General features: G+C 48.5%; 5 protein-coding genes across 5 annotated transcripts; 1 reads left to right on the forward strand and 4 right to left on the reverse strand.

Moving 5' to 3' along the window:
- Nucleotides 1-213: 213 nt before the first annotated feature.
- Nucleotides 214-876, reverse strand: V1508DRAFT_418559 (acyl-CoA-binding protein). The gene is made up of 4 exons (XM_066940478.1): nt 801-876; nt 614-667; nt 483-554; nt 214-429 (listed from the first exon to the last, which is right to left on the reverse strand). Exons 1-4 carry the CDS (start codon nt 825-827, stop codon nt 319-321), a joined length of 264 nt encoding a protein of 87 aa, XP_066795416.1. The 5' UTR covers nt 828-876; the 3' UTR covers nt 214-318.
- A 352-nt stretch (nt 877-1,228) lies between these two features.
- On the reverse strand, nt 1,229-3,076 carry V1508DRAFT_418565 (uncharacterized protein). The gene is made up of 2 exons (XM_066940479.1): nt 2,184-3,076; nt 1,229-2,133 (listed from the first exon to the last, which is right to left on the reverse strand). Exons 1-2 carry the CDS (start codon nt 2,899-2,901, stop codon nt 1,556-1,558), a joined length of 1,296 nt encoding a protein of 431 aa, XP_066795417.1. The 5' UTR covers nt 2,902-3,076; the 3' UTR covers nt 1,229-1,555.
- A 2,319-nt stretch (nt 3,077-5,395) lies between these two features.
- Nucleotides 5,396-10,819, reverse strand: V1508DRAFT_439805 (DNA replication factor Dna2-domain-containing protein). The gene is made up of 12 exons (XM_066942237.1): nt 10,749-10,819; nt 9,378-10,687; nt 9,234-9,329; nt 8,687-9,181; nt 8,370-8,628; nt 7,903-8,308; nt 7,334-7,848; nt 7,086-7,279; nt 6,907-7,028; nt 6,408-6,845; nt 6,254-6,353; nt 5,396-6,196 (listed from the first exon to the last, which is right to left on the reverse strand). Exons 2-12 carry the CDS (start codon nt 10,617-10,619, stop codon nt 5,678-5,680), a joined length of 4,386 nt encoding a protein of 1,461 aa, XP_066795418.1. The 5' UTR covers nt 10,620-10,687; nt 10,749-10,819; the 3' UTR covers nt 5,396-5,677.
- A 51-nt stretch (nt 10,820-10,870) lies between these two features.
- Nucleotides 10,871-12,928, forward strand: V1508DRAFT_143270 (uncharacterized protein). Its single transcript, XM_066936019.1, has 2 exons — nt 10,871-12,471; nt 12,518-12,928. Exons 1-2 carry the CDS (start codon nt 10,961-10,963, stop codon nt 12,828-12,830), a joined length of 1,824 nt encoding a protein of 607 aa, XP_066795419.1. The 5' UTR covers nt 10,871-10,960; the 3' UTR covers nt 12,831-12,928.
- On the reverse strand, nt 12,871-14,281 carry V1508DRAFT_143222 (A1pp-domain-containing protein). Its single transcript, XM_066936018.1, has 3 exons — nt 13,571-14,281; nt 13,389-13,517; nt 12,871-13,310 (listed from the first exon to the last, which is right to left on the reverse strand). The coding sequence occupies exons 1-3, from the start codon at nt 14,057-14,059 to the stop codon at nt 13,266-13,268; spliced, it is 663 nt and encodes a 220-aa protein (XP_066795420.1). The 5' UTR covers nt 14,060-14,281; the 3' UTR covers nt 12,871-13,265.
- Between the last annotated feature and the right edge of the window lie 240 nt (nt 14,282-14,521).

Consider the following 14,521-nt stretch of genomic DNA (forward strand, 5'->3'; position numbering starts at 1 on the left):
GACCACACTACTTTGATCGGACTCTCGATCTCGCTTTCCGCGTTTCATAACAATACCACATCCCGATGGACGGCGACACAACTATACAGATATCATCTAGACAAGACGGTGGAGGCCGCGCAGGGTACGAGGAAACGAAGGCAATCGACTGAAGGTTCATGGGCTGTTAATACTTCGCGGCATAAATCGGCAATGGGGCGCTTATAATCATCGCATTGTGTTCAAATGTATATATTTAATCATTCATTCATTCCTATCCTAATATATTATGCTTATGTCCCAATATATCTACCATTCTACTCTATCGCCGAGACTGTTCTACTCGCTGTACTTTGCAATCAACTCGCTGGCGAACTTGATGTACTCTGCCTCAGCAGTCTCTTGCGACATGCCCTTTAGCTTGCCCCATTCTGTCCACTTGTACTTTGCCTATTCATATTGACAACTTAGTATCATCATCATCGTCTTAACGACGAACCCACCTTGAAGTCAAAGACACTGGGCTTAGCCGTCTCGTTGTCGCCGACGGTCGCTTGCTTGTACAGCGCGTAGAGCTGGCACACCTCGTTAGTTCCACGTTCCAGCTTCTGTTGCCGTGCTGTCGTAAACCCACCTTCAAAAGCTCGTCGTCTTTGGGCAACACTTTTAGTTGCTGAACGTCAGCCGCCTAGAATAGAATCCGTCAGTAAACGAATGCAGTTGCAAAACTGCCAAAGCAGTACTTCAACAAGATCCAGTTGCGAACGCAATACCCGCCGCCGGCTTCTCTTGTTGTCAGTCTTCCACGAATCTTAACTTACAGCTTTCTCAAATTCGGCAGACGGCATCTTTTTTGGTTTTGGTATTAGAATCGGTGTGGTGTGGAAGCGCGAATTGGGTGTGGGCGAGCGCAAAACCGATTAAATGGGCCGTCGTCGGTCCCGCAACCGCGGCTCCAAATCGGAAATTGGGGGGGGAATTGGCCTGGAGTCAACCGAGCACCTCATCTACGACAACAGCACTCTCTTTTTTAAATCGCCGTATAGCTCTATTCTACATGCCAAGAGTAAAATGCTGCAATAAATATTTGGTTTTTTTGCCAATTCGATAATCCCTTTCGATAGTCCAGTTCGATAGTTCGAGTGTGATAACTCTGCGCGTTTTGAAATGTTGGGGCAACACATTTGCAACTTTAATTCTAAACTTGCCACGCGACTTCAACGAGCCGATTGCGCAAAAAAAAAAACAACAGCCAAATATTAGTTCTATTATCGTAATACGTACTATCTTACTTATACTAACGTACCCAAAAAAATTCTACAAATATATATAGAGATATATATACCTACTAGTAAATTTACAATAAATAGTCACCCATATATACCCGTATTACACATGTGCCAAATTCCTACCGTATAATTACATTCAGTTCACAAAATTTAGCAAAACACCCAAATCCAATAAACCGCAATTATTATTATGTACCGATATAACCCAAACACTATACTTACTATAATATAATATGAACAGGAGAAGCGAAGCAGAAATGCAAAGTTTTAGTTCAACCTTGTAAACATCACGCGTAGAATTGCATTGGCGACTGCACATGCGCCTGCATCTGCGTCTCGACCATATCCGGATAATACGACAGCAAATTAAAGTCATACATATGCGACTGCGGCTGCATCAGCATAGGCGGCTGAAACTCGTTCTGCGGAATTGGAAACACGACCGGCTCGGTCTCATCATCACCCAGGATCTCTGATTTCGGGAAGTACTGGTACTCTTGCTGTTGGTGTTGGTGTTGCTGCGGTGGTGATGGATTCGCAAACTGTGGCACATCAAGCACGATCCCACCAATCGAACACGTCGCACCAAGTTGACCGCACCGAACGCACATGTGACCGTCTTCACGCGCACATCGGATTCCGGCTCCAACGCACTCGTCGCACGGACTCGACCGGTCACCACCAACAACAGCAACACTCTCACCTTGGTCATCCACCGTCGCGTTCTCAGAAGAGGCGACTCGGCCGGCCCCGGACTTAACATTGGCACGTCTATGCTGGCATTTCTCGTAATGCCGTTTCAAGATATCGCTTCGACAGAATGAGTCAGAGCATAAACTGCATTTATATGGCCGGTCGCCGGTGTCTACCTTGCGTTAGAAATTCATCAACTTTATCACAACCAACTGCACTTACGCCTCAGCATGTGTCGCTTGAGGTGTTTCGCGTGGAGATACGACCGCGAGCATTCCGTGCACTGAAACTTGCCGGCCGCGTTCTTTGTCGGCACCACGCCCGCAGTCAGGCTCTGCGTCTGCGCGACTGAGGGCGCGGACCGAGACGACGTCAACATCGGTCTCCGCGGCGCCCGCTTCTGGCTCTGGGCCGGTCGCGACGTCGCCAGGACGGGCGTCGAGGCGGAGTACGGGGACTGAGCCGATGACGACGACGGCGATGGCTCGGACGTGGTTGAGATGGCAGCCGGGGTGCCCGACGAAGGTCTGAACTGGAAGTCGTTGAGCGAGCGCGCAACGACAACGTCGTCGTCGTCGTCTGACATGGCGCGGGAGAAGAAAATGCGGGGGTTGATGCCCGCGGTGGTCGCATTGAGACTGTCGATGCTGCTGCCGGAAGAGGCGGTTGAAATCGAAGCTTGGTCGGAAGGCTCGAGAGTGAAGGACGAGTGTGGGCCGGAGTCGAGATCGCGATGGACCCGGTCGAAAGGCGAGCACGCACCAGGCGACATGCTGGCCGCCGGGGACGTTGCGAGCGAGAACTGTTCGACAAAGGCGAAGTCTGACGAGGTGGAGGGCGACGGGGTCGAGGAGGAAAAAAGCAACATTTCGGCTTCGAGGGCCAGAGGCAGCGGGGGATGCATGGGCGCGGAGTAATCGAGGGCGAAGTAACCAGACATGGCAGCGAAACGAGAGCGGGCTGGTCAAGTCGGTCCTGGTTCTGGTTCTGGAGAGGAGAGCTCTAGATGATGGAGGTGGACATGGAGGAGTAGAAGAAGAGTGTTCGCGAGCGTTAAGACGAGAAAGTCAGCGAGACGGCGACCGAACCGACGCGGGCACAGAGAGAAACTCGGCAGTGGCAGGGCCCTCGCCATACAAAGAAAGAAACTCACGCTAGCCGTCGACCACGCGCCAGCTGCGCCTCGTGCGCGACTCGGCAGATAGCGTTGCCCCCCCCCCTTTCAAAATCGACCTACGCCCGTCGCCGACTTTGCGAGTCATATATCACATTGGCATTCGCTGCCCGTCTCAACTACAGAGCATCGACTCCTGCCCGCGCTTTTTTCACTGTCGTGCACTCACGAGCAGGAGCTGGAGCAACTTACGCATCCCAACCCTAGCCCAGAAACAGAGTTTGGGGTCCTCGTATGGACGGCGGTCAGCCTCTGTCGAGTGGCTGAGGACGACACGACATGCGACACGCGACGCTGACCCCAGGAGCTTAGAAATAATTGTCGAGGCGTACACGACAGCAACTTCCCAAAAAAGCAACGCGTGCAAATAAAAACGTTAAATTATGTGTCGCGACGCCATCAGAAGGGTACTGTCCCTGCGCGCCTCTAGCCATTTTCGGAAATAAATTTGTCATACGCAACGGCAATAATTATATCTATGATGTAAATCACTGCAGCCATTGACAGATTGCACGAGCCCACCAGGTATCGTGCTAGTCTAGTTGACAGCACCCGGCTAATCCGATTGCGATCTCGACGACCTTGCGTACGCTCCTACAAACGATGAAGACTGCCAAAAGTCTACTTGGTAATTGAATATCGAAGATAGCTACGGTTGATCGGGCATTCCGAGTGGGGTTCGAGGCGATACACCGTGACGACATGTTTGTGTGGTTTGGAGCGTGGAGTCGACACAGACAGACATTTCCCTGCTTCCGCTTTCGGCTAACGCCTTTGCGTCGACTCGACAGACAAAATCTCTGCCTACGCTAAACCCAGAGAGGATTAGCCAAGTGCGCCACCACAACATGTGAACGACATCTGCCGTGTCAGTTAACTAACTGTGTTGTCCGCTCATTGCGAAGCCTTCGGCGTTCTGCGAGTTCCGACTAAAAAGAGCGCAAAAGGGCAGCAACGAATCTCGCGATTCTTTTGCTGCTGTCGGCCGAGTCAGCGCTGCCGCGTCGCCGCGTCGCCGCGTCGCAGGCTCGCACGAAAAACCAGCCCGTCTCGTGATCACCCGACTCATCTATTTGGCGATCTCGACCTGTCATGTCAATCCGCCACAGCCGCAACAGGCTTAGCGCTGTCCACCGCCTGTGCTTCGCACAGGCCACATTCGATCGGCTGTTGGAGAAGCTGACTAGTTGAGCCACGAAAGACCGTCATGAAAACTGGCAATTGGGCGGCTGACAGTCAACTTTATCTCGGGTCCATGGACGATATAATGATCGACTGGCATTATGTCAAGCCGTCCCATCGCAACAGAGAGGGAATAGAGTAAATTAATCCGTCAGTCTGCAAACCCGAACTACTCGGTCTCGCGCTAACGAGCTAGCGATGCACGTGTCACACTAAACTAAAGGCTGAGCCATCGCCGGCCATATTAGTGGCTGCGGTTCCAGACCCTTGACTATTTTGTGCGCATACCCAGCTGGACGCTTCAGCCGGCTGAGAAACTCCGTGACCTTGACGACTGACGATTCCCCCAACCACGCGATTTCTCGATCCGAATCCCCCGGCCATGCCGAGCTCTGGCGGCGGTTGGCGGCGGCAAAACCGGGAATCCGCAGCCTCGTTCTCGCAAACCTAATTCCATGTTTTTATTCCCTTTGACCGCGGCCTCGTCGTCGAAGTCCAAGTCGTGCCAACCCTAGAATTCGATCGAATTCGATTGACTCCACCACCCCGATCTGCCTGCTGTCGATGTCATCGTCGAATTCTCGACGCCATATACGTTGTAGACTCTCGCTATTCGATCTGACGTCTTTGCCTCTGGATCAGTGCCCTTCTAGTGCACTTTACTCGATTTTTATAAGCTGCGAAAGGTTGTTTGCATCAGAATACGGAAAAGTGTGTCCAGTAAAATAATGTGGTACCCACATGAACCCGCCTGCTTGGTATGCACCCAGTGCACGACACCAGCCTGGCCGACCGGGGCCCCGGCCCCCCCCCCCCCCCCCCTGTTTTCGAGATGTGACAAGTCTGGTTTGCTACCGGCACTTGCTTGGCTTACGTATATCTCGACTATATTTTTATGGCAGAATCCCCGCCGCCCCCATGAATAATAAACACCACCTGCCAGGCTGAGCGCCGCACAAATGATCGGTTCCCCGCACGCACGGCCTGACAGTTCCCTCGCTCAGTCTGGGGATCTGACTTTTGTCAAAATATGCCTGACCCATGAGTTACGCGATCCACAACAGTAATTAAATAAAATCTTTTTCTGCGTCGTCCCAGTCGAACCCGTCATCCTAGCTTCCTCATTGGGTTAGGTATCGCGCGAGAACTTTAATTTCCATATCCCATTTCGGGCCCAGATAATCAGACGTGGAGAATGGTAAATAACGTACATTGTGTTTGGCTTTCAAAATGTAGGGATTCGTCGACTACAAACCTGCGTCGATGACGCGCCTTGAACATCTGTGCACCGATAGTTTAATCCGCTGCTAACTTATTTCCTATATACATAACCATAGTCGCCTCTCTCGGTCTGGCTCTACTATCGCAATTCATTAATAATATTTCGCAGAATCGGTCTCGACTCAATCGCCGCTCCTAACTTAACCGCTGCCTTTTGTGGTTTGCGTCCGTGGACCGTGCTCTCCGTCCGCGCCGGTCCGGCATCCAGAAGCTGCGGATGCAACAAGTGTGTATCTTTCGGAACACTATAGATCCATCCCTTGCTCTCGACTAGTTCGAAAAACTTCGCCAGCATGTCGACAGCCATGAGCGTCTTCTTGGACCCGAAAATGACAAGCTTGCTCCGCGCTCTTGTAAATGTGACGTTCAACCGGCGCCAATCCGTTAGCAAGTCACCCACCATGTGCTCATCGTTGGATCGGACGAGCGAGATAATCACGCATTCCTTGTCCCGACCTTGGAATTTATCCACTGTTTGCATTTCAAGATTGGGATATTTTTTCAACCTATTAGACAGTAATTTCAACTGTGCCCGGTACACTGATATAATGCCGATCGAATCTTGTGGGACACCGCTCAAAACAAGCGACTCGGTGAACTGCAGCGCCGATCAGTCGGCATAAACTTGCCCAACACGCCCACAACAACTTCTTACCTGCGTTACCAACGTCGCTTCGACATCATTCTGAATCCGGTCGCCTTTCTTCGTTTCCTTCGCAGGCACACCGTCCGTATCTACAAACACAACTTTCGTCCTACCCAAACCGGGTGTCAGCAAACTTGTCAATTAATCGTCTCGTGAAACGTACTGTTCGTTTAAAAGATCAGCTATCCAGCAACTCTCACATTTGCACATCCCACCGCCGCAACCTCTATGAATCTCGTCAATTCCTTCTTGAATACGCGGGACTGACAACTTTCTAACCGCAACCTCCGCAGTACCACACTTTAACCGACCGTTATAGATCAGCACATTGGACAATGTCATGACCTCCTGGCACATCCTATACTGATGCTCCAGTATGGCTACAGCACACGGATGTGCCTCGGACAGAAGCTTGAACAAGCTTACGTCCAGTCCATCCGCTTTGGCTTCCTTATTCCGGACTAATGGCGATAGCTGATAATGGTCGCCGACCAGCACGAATTTATCTGCAAATCGCAACGGTCCAATGCAGATTGGAAGCATAATTTGCGACGCCTCGTCGACAATACAGTAATCAAATCGTCTTTTTTGAAAAATTAAACTACCGCCTCTTCATCAGTCTCAAATTGTCACAACATGTATAACATGTTCAAATCACGTACTTATTAATACCCAAACATGTCGTCGCAACAATTTGGGACCCGTAGTAGAATTGACGAAGGTCATCGAAATTGTCCGGCAGTTCAGACTGTAAATGCGCAAATTTCTTAACCTCAGGGTGAATCTGCCACTCTCAATCAGCCAACCCGAAGAGACCTGAATCCTGTGATAAGAGCCATACCTTACTCAGTGGACCTAGCCGAAGGACGTTCGTACAATGATTCCGGACCTTGAGAAGAATATTGTCGACTGCAGTGTGCGTATACGACGTGAGGAGAATAGTTTTGTTCTGCGCCAAAAGTGTTTCAATAATATATGAGACTGTCGTGGTCTTGCCCGTGCCTGGCATGCCCATAATCAGCGCATAGTCGCAAGCTGTTGTATTGCGTCAGCTCGAACTTTCGCGTCGACCATCCCAGCCGTGCTTACCAGTCATGACCTTGTCCAAAGCTTTCAACTGATCATTGTTTAGACGTCCATCACATTCCGCACGTACCCGCGGATCGATGGTCGGCAGGAACATTGGCTTCTCTTTGGCGACAATCAATTTTCTCCGCTTTATATCACCGTCCTTCTCAATGAGCCGGACGAGATTATTGCGGACTAGTGCCATACCGCTACTAAATTCATCCTTGTCTACTCGAAATAACACTCGCTGGTGCGGAGTCGACTTAATGGAATGCTGATTGGAATCGAATTCGCGATCGAGCGAAACAACAATTGTGTCTTGAGCAATCTCCTTCAAAAATCCGGCGGCAAGAGCAATATGTCCAGAGTCATCCGAAACAATGACTGGGTCACCAACGTTAATCTGAGAACTCAAAAACGAAAGAGACTCGTAAATATTCGACAGTTCTGCGCGCGAGAAGATATACTCGTACCTGTTAATCTTCTCATTGATATTCGACCGTCGCATACCGTCAACTTTCAGTGACGCAAAACACCTAAAGACATTTAGAAACCAGTCGACAATAAAACCCGAAGATGGCGTGACTAACCGTCCGACGGATTCACGCTCAATTGCCGTCATGAGCCAAATTTCTTGTCGGAACTTCGCCATACTATTTTCCTCCAGCGTTATCAGTCTATCCCAGTGCTTCAAGAATGTTTTGTCTTCTTCCTTAATATGTTCTGTAGCCTCGTCAAATATTGATCCCAAGCCACTCGTAATTCCGTCGCCGTCCTCAATGGCATTGTGATAGACAAAACAGCCTATTTTGGAAAAACAGTTCTTGCACATCGCAGCATTCCTACTCATTGGCAACACGTAGTCCGGGTTGTTGATAGATCGAGCAATCTCATTGCGACCCATGATTAATCCTCTAATTTCGTTCCTCACCGCAACAACGTTCAGCGTCTGTGACAAATCGAGATAATAGAGAATACCATTCAGGACCTCGGCGTCTAGCAATCGTTAATATAAATGCTACGGTGTCATGCCACCATAATTGTAAGTTGAAGATACCATAACGATCCGCGAGCATCAACGTGTATAGAACAGTCTGGGCTCTATGAGTAATAGTCTTCGAATTTCGACCCGTCTTAATCTCGAACGGCACAGTAACCTTCCCTTGCCCAGTAATATCAACCATCACCGTCATATCTATGCTGCCTTTCAACCCATACATCGGAGACCAAATGTGCTCCTCTGTGTCAAGGATGTCGACAACGGCCATCGTGGTTTTGCGATCAGGATTACGAGCGTCTTCTAGTAGTGCTGCCGCCTTGAGGGAATTAATCAGAGTATGATTAAATTAAAAGATTATGACATATGGAATTTACCTTCGGTCGCAAAGAAACGAATTTTGCAGCCCATCCTCGCATGATGTCGAATCTCTCCCTGACGTGCTCTCGAGCGAGAGTCAGTGGCTCGTCCAAGAAAAACAACTTCTCGATATGCCTCGGCAAAATATCTTCCAAAACGCTGTCCATATGCTCAATTGTGAACTCCGACTTCGTCATACATTCCTGGAACAGCTCGTGAATAATAGTTCCGTACACTGTCGACCGATTGAGGTCAGTAGGACTTTTTATCCGGTACGCTAAAATAGATTTTCGGGCGCAAAAGAAATATTCGGAGACGATTGTGCTTGAGACAAGAACATCGGGATGGACAATCAGTATCCCATTTTTGTTGTCGATGACACATTGTCCGGTACCATCAAAATCGCCGATAACGTTGATATAGCCTAGAATGTCGACAGTCGAATTGATCCAGTCATCACGCAGAATTATAATGGCCGAAGAATTTAACTGCTCGTCAAGTCCTTGGATTCGCTTTACTCAAATGTGTCAATCGGCAGCGTAGAGAAACGGAGGATAATCATACCTTTTCAAGCCGTGCGTGGCCCTTCACCATGTAGTGCCCATCTGTGACATCCTCCACCAAAAACCGTCTATAATTCTTAATCTCGACTGGCGAGAACTGTACGACAGTTAGATCAAGTACTCATACCTGGAGTGTGGATCTTACCCTTGATCTTTGAGTGCTCTGTGTATCTCTATAAACTTCCGCTGTGACAACCTTCGTTGTGCTAGTTGCGTTCTCCTTGACCGGATCTACCTTTGTAACTATCGGGTTGTCTGGATTGTCCAGTCTTGCCATCAATTTCTCAAGCTCATCTGAATCAAAGGCCTCGAAATCACTGAATTCGTCGTTGCAGTTCTCATGATTGCACGCATTGACTTGCTTTGGTGACTTAGACACTGGATTTTCATTACTGGGTCTCTCACTGTCAGTGTCGTTCAGGTCATCGTTCGTCTTCTTATACTGCGGGACAGGTATCGAGATAAAATATTTGTCGTGGAAATTTTTTTTGTCTTGCAGACAGAGCATTTGTGTAGTCTCGACCTTGTCAACCATATCGAAATCAATATCGTCACTATTGAAGTCAAACTCGTCGGCACTGCCGTCATTCAAGAGATCGCCTTTGCTATCTGTTTGGTGACGGTTTTGAGATTCAGGAGGGAGAATATCGGGAATTGACGAAATTTGACTAACTTTTGCTGGATACTGAACTTGATTCGCTGAGATATCATCTGAGTTCAATGATCCCGCCGCTGGCCCGTTCGACGACAGATCAGCTTTCTCTACTAGTACTGTTGTAGCCTCAGGCTGCCGTCGTCGGCGTTTTTTCACCGTAACCGGCCATTCTGGATCACAGCTGACAGATCTCCTCAAATTTGACAGCGACCTGCCATTAGACGTGCTGCCCGGTATGGCCATAGACGAGACCCATCTTTCTAGGGAGTCCACCCCACTAGTGATACACTGCATTTTATACCTCATCAATAACTCCGTAGCTGGATCCGCGGGCAGTGTCAATTTCGGATCCGAATCGTGATTTCGTGAAGGAGACGACAACGAGTCTACTATATGATCATTCTCAGATGACGGATGCGGCGATATATTCCACGTGATGCTTTCCTCATGTCCGTCTTGATGCCTGCCGTGGAAGGACTTTAAAAAGGCATCCCCATCAGTAAGCGTCCGTTTGCGGGTGTGACCGTCGGGTGATGCTCGTCGTCCGAATCCATTGATATCCAAACTTATCGGTTTCAGGACGCCTCGCCGCGCCGGAATACCGTATATCGCGATTTGCTTGGGATCCTTCCCGCTCCGATGACGCACTGGGGTCGCGTCGCATGTCTGTGAGTGATGAGAATTCTCTTCGGAATACAGAAATTCCTTTGCGCGTTGCAATGTATCTTCCATTATTTGAATTCTCGTGCAGACATATCAGCTTGTCATTCTTGCCCAATTATAATTGCTGCCATGGTGACCTAGAATTTTGGCCAACTGGTCAGCGCGTCAAGCCAAAACAAATCGCGAGGGTAAGGGCACCTATTCAGGTTGAGTGGAGGGTGACGAGCGGCGCGTCATATACGCGACTTAACCTCTGCACCCATTATAAGAGCCGTTAGTCCCCCAGTATAATTACTTTATATTGGTGCAAATAATACAGACGACACTCGAACAGTCCTCAATGTCGTCGGCATAGAAAGCGACAATCTCTGACATCAATCTTCAGTCCGCCGCCATCGCATTTCGTTCATATGTCTGCTCCAAATATTGTAAATTACCCATGGCTCAATCAAAAGCCGGCAGTCGGAAGCTCTGGAACTGGTGTTTCTTACGTTAGTGCACAGAACACTGGTCCATTCTTTCAAGTGTCAACTCTTTCGTCTCAGACTTCTAATTCTCATACCTCGCAGTCCAATACGGTCCCTGCTTCAAGTACAGGGTCTCAAAGTATCGCTACAGCATTTGTTGACAATCAAGGTCGTCATCAAGCTAGTCAATCAGAGTCGCCTTCTTGCGAACCAGAGGCTCGGTCCCTGTTTAGTAGTCGGAATCCTACTGCAAGAGTTGACGAATTCACTGCCGAGAGTCATGCAAGTGAGAACGAAAGTCAGCCAGTTTCATCGTCAACTTCGCAGAAACCAGTGCTGTCTACACCATTTGCAAGTTTACTTCGCTATCAAGGTAGAGAGGCAGCCACTACGAGTCAAGAGTCTCAGAAAAAGAACGGACAATTGCCGTCATCGGCCCAACTGCCGTCGCATTCCTCGATATTTGGAACATCACCAATAGTGCATGAGGTATCGACGAGGCAAGTGAGCCTGCAAGGAAGCCGGCCACACTCGTCGTCACCTCTACAAGCACCGTCACCTTTCTCTGAAGTCGCATCGTCTACTAAACAATCAGAAAGCTGTCATGAAATGAAAGTACCAAGCTACGCAGCATCGCCCTCACTATTGAGTGCTCCATTATCTACTCCAGTTGTAATCGATAATATACCACTTACCTCTTCTAGCAATGATATAGGATCGGCCACGAATCCGGAGCCGAAACTGAAATCATGCCAATCGACGTCCGTCCAATTAACGTCAAGCTCATCATTTGCGTGCTCTGCGGCAACATCTACAGAACCTGATGCTTCGAAAAGCCGTCAGTCGTCCGTTCGAAATGTTGACCACGAACTGGAACCTAGGGCCACTACAGCACCAATATCTACACCCACGGACCCGCCGTTGTCACTCAACGACACTATTACCGGATCTACCAGTAACTCTGTGGCGACAATTTCACGTCAATATAACGAGTCGATTGCTTCTATTATGACTGAAGTTGAATCTGTTGCTGAGGTCCAGAAGGAGCCCTCAAATTCGAAGCCACACAGCTACGGCATTAATGACGAGGATGAAACAGACCTGGAAACAAGTACCACATCTCTGGATAGCGTAGCAACGGCGGATATGAAGTCTCACCTTCAGACCGGACAGATGTGCCACCTCGAGTCCGAGGACGGGGCGCTGAAACCTACTAGCACCTTCTTGGTCTCGGAAATCGGCGTGCTTGCAAAACAAATTCAGACCTTACGACAAGAGAATGAGCGGTTGCTGCAGTTGGCAGAGAATGGCAATGCAATCGAGTCGCAGATGCAAAAGGCTATGGAAGTGAATCTTAGCTTGACTGTCAAATGCGACAAGATGCAGAATGCGTTTGCAATTATCGACAACGAGAGTTACATGTCTGTGAGAACTATTGCCATTTACGACTGCCCGTAAGTATAGATGCCAAGCAATAGTTTACTGTGCTAACGCAGTCAGGCATACTGTAGCTACGGTTGAGGACGACTTGGAGTTTATTATGCCAGAAGTCGTCGTCATATATTCTATGCACCCGTCTGAAAGGACTGTTAACGGTCAGAAAACGATTGTTCGAACGATAAAGATTAAGTGCGGGTCCGAGATCGTAGCGCAATGTATATATCACTTCCTCAGATGGAGAACAGACTATAGGGATCTCCGGATGACCGTTACATGTTCGCAGCCTCTGGAACCCGCATCAAGCGCTATGGCTGCACAAGGTCTCGCTAGTGGAGATTCTCCAGCAGTGCCTCCCACAGCTCCCGCAACATGATGATCGACACTGTCTTTAAAATGGGATCCAACCAATATATATCATTCATTTATTACAGAAATATATGGAAGGCGACAAATATATTATTGTCGATCGATATGGTTAGTCCCGTTAAGCAGTCAATGTAACAAGTAAAGTTCACTCGGTTCTCAATGAACGGCCGGTAATCCTGATTGTGGTAGAGACTTAATATATACACCTGCGTCGTTGATCCCCGGAGTTGCCAGATACATCTGGATCCAGCCAATGGGTAGAAACAAGGTTGTCATAAGACTCACCCTCGCTTTCTGGCGTCGAAGCACTTTTGCCCGAATCCTCTGCACCTTGGTCAGTTTACGTCCGGCGGCGCCGATCGATTGTGCAACACTACCGCCTATTATTGCAATTCGCCATTCGTTACAAGATTTAAGTCAAGTTTATGGGCACATCACCCGGTTACTCTGATGGTGGGAAGTATTTCGGGATTGTCTTCCTATAAACCTATATGTAACAAGGAATAATTAGTAGTGGTCCATAGTCTATACAACATTACAGCATATATAGTAATTGCAAGTATACCTTCTCGTCCTCGCCGGCAAAGAGCACGAATACGACCCGCTCAAGTGTCATCCCCTCAGCACTTTGCAAAAACTGTCGGACACTATTGAGAGCGATTGGAGAAGCTTCCGTTATAGGAAACCCAAATATCTATTTCAACATCAGCATCACGAGGCCTACCCACGTAAAATTCGTGCGCATACACCAGTACTGATCGAGGGGAATGCGATCGTTTTGACTCCATTCTCTGCCGCAACTTGCAAGCTCCTTAAGTAGCAGCTTTCCAGTAAACGATTCGCCTCTTTCTTGTCATACTGATCGTAAATTGGACCTGCGGCATGAATGACGAGTTTCGCAGGTAGCATATATCCCTTCGTGACCTTGGCGTCTCCAGTCTGACATCCGTGCAGTTTTAGTGATTCTTCTAGCAGCTGTGGCCCTGCCGCGGACTGAATCGCACCATTCACGCCTGATCCACCGGCGAGCCTGTTATTGGCCGCGTTTACAATTGCGTCGGCTGCAACTTTAGTGATGTCGTACCGTAGGACGGACACTTTCCGGTTCAATGCAGCGGAAGGTGCGTGAACCGAACTAGGATCTCTGGGGAGATTGTGACGAGCGTATTCTTCTAGTAGACTTGGGATGTCAGATATATTAAGCACCCCTCTCGATACATTTCGTCTCGCCGCCATTATCTCGTTTATTGTGTTATTTGCCAGAGGTAGATAATCCGTCTCGCTGTTCTGTCAGAACGGACTGAATTGGGAGTGGTATGACGTCAAGCCATAGGCAACTGGGCAAGATTAACTCTACGAGTCAAAAGACATTCATTAGACGTCTACTCGCAAAGACATCCTCGACCATACAATCTTGACGTTTAACTCGGCACGTCGATTGTAATATCGAAAACCAAAAGCTACTGGCGAGTAACTACTTAATTTGAGGCTATGTTAACTTAACCTATAACTATATGTTAAACGAAACTTTGCAAATCATCCGGAATAGTCAATTGCTGATTGCGCCACACCTAGATGGCGCAATATGACCAACGACATCGCAACTTACTTAAACGTAAGACATATATTTATACAAAAATGTAAATTACATAGAGCTTAACATGTCATCCCAAATGCTTGTAACAAGCTATGCAACTA

This window comes from Lipomyces doorenjongii (assembly GCF_038497915.1).
Source record: "Lipomyces doorenjongii strain NRRL Y-27504 unplaced genomic scaffold V1508scaffold_29, whole genome shotgun sequence".
In the NCBI taxonomy this organism is placed as follows: domain Eukaryota; kingdom Fungi; phylum Ascomycota; class Lipomycetes; order Lipomycetales; family Lipomycetaceae; genus Lipomyces; species Lipomyces doorenjongii.

What these genes read in the sequence shown, in the direction of transcription:
- V1508DRAFT_418559 (XM_066940478.1), bottom strand. Translation starts at nt 827, where the DNA reads ATGCCGTCTGCCGAATTTGAGAAAGCT. An exon ending in CTGCCGAATTTGAGAAAGCT is followed by an intron (nt 668 to 800) that starts GTAAGTTAAGAT and finishes ATTCTATTCTAG; the next exon opens with GCGGCTGACGTTCAGCAACT. An exon ending in CCAGTGTCTTTGACTTCAAG is followed by an intron (nt 430 to 482) that starts GTGGGTTCGTCG and finishes CAATATGAATAG; the next exon opens with GCAAAGTACAAGTGGACAGA.
- V1508DRAFT_418565 (XM_066940479.1), bottom strand. Translation starts at nt 2,901, where the DNA reads ATGTCTGGTTACTTCGCCCTCGATTACTCCGCGCCCATGCATCCCCCG. An exon ending in CAAGCGACACATGCTGAGGC is followed by an intron (nt 2,134 to 2,183) that starts GTAAGTGCAGTT and finishes AACGCAAGGTAG; the next exon opens with ACACCGGCGACCGGCCATAT.
- V1508DRAFT_439805 (XM_066942237.1), bottom strand. Translation starts at nt 10,619, where the DNA reads ATGGAAGATACATTGCAACGCGCAAAGGAATTTCTGTATTCCGAAGAG. An exon ending in AGAGCACTCAAAGATCAAGG is followed by an intron (nt 9,330 to 9,377) that starts GTAAGATCCACA and finishes ACTGTCGTACAG; the next exon opens with TTCTCGCCAGTCGAGATTAA. An exon ending in GCTGATCTTTTAAACGAACA is followed by an intron (nt 6,354 to 6,407) that starts GTACGTTTCACG and finishes CGGTTTGGGTAG; the next exon opens with GACGAAAGTTGTGTTTGTAG.
- V1508DRAFT_143270 (XM_066936019.1), top strand. Translation starts at nt 10,961, where the DNA reads ATGTCTGCTCCAAATATTGTAAATTACCCATGGCTCAATCAAAAGCCG. An exon ending in ATTGCCATTTACGACTGCCC is followed by an intron (nt 12,472 to 12,517) that starts GTAAGTATAGAT and finishes TAACGCAGTCAG; the next exon opens with GCATACTGTAGCTACGGTTG.
- V1508DRAFT_143222 (XM_066936018.1), bottom strand. Translation starts at nt 14,059, where the DNA reads ATGGCGGCGAGACGAAATGTATCGAGAGGGGTGCTTAATATATCTGAC. An exon ending in TCCCCTCGATCAGTACTGGT is followed by an intron (nt 13,518 to 13,570) that starts GTATGCGCACGA and finishes ATGTTGAAATAG; the next exon opens with ATATTTGGGTTTCCTATAAC. An exon ending in TTGCCGGCGAGGACGAGAAG is followed by an intron (nt 13,311 to 13,388) that starts GTATACTTGCAA and finishes TGTTACATATAG; the next exon opens with GTTTATAGGAAGACAATCCC.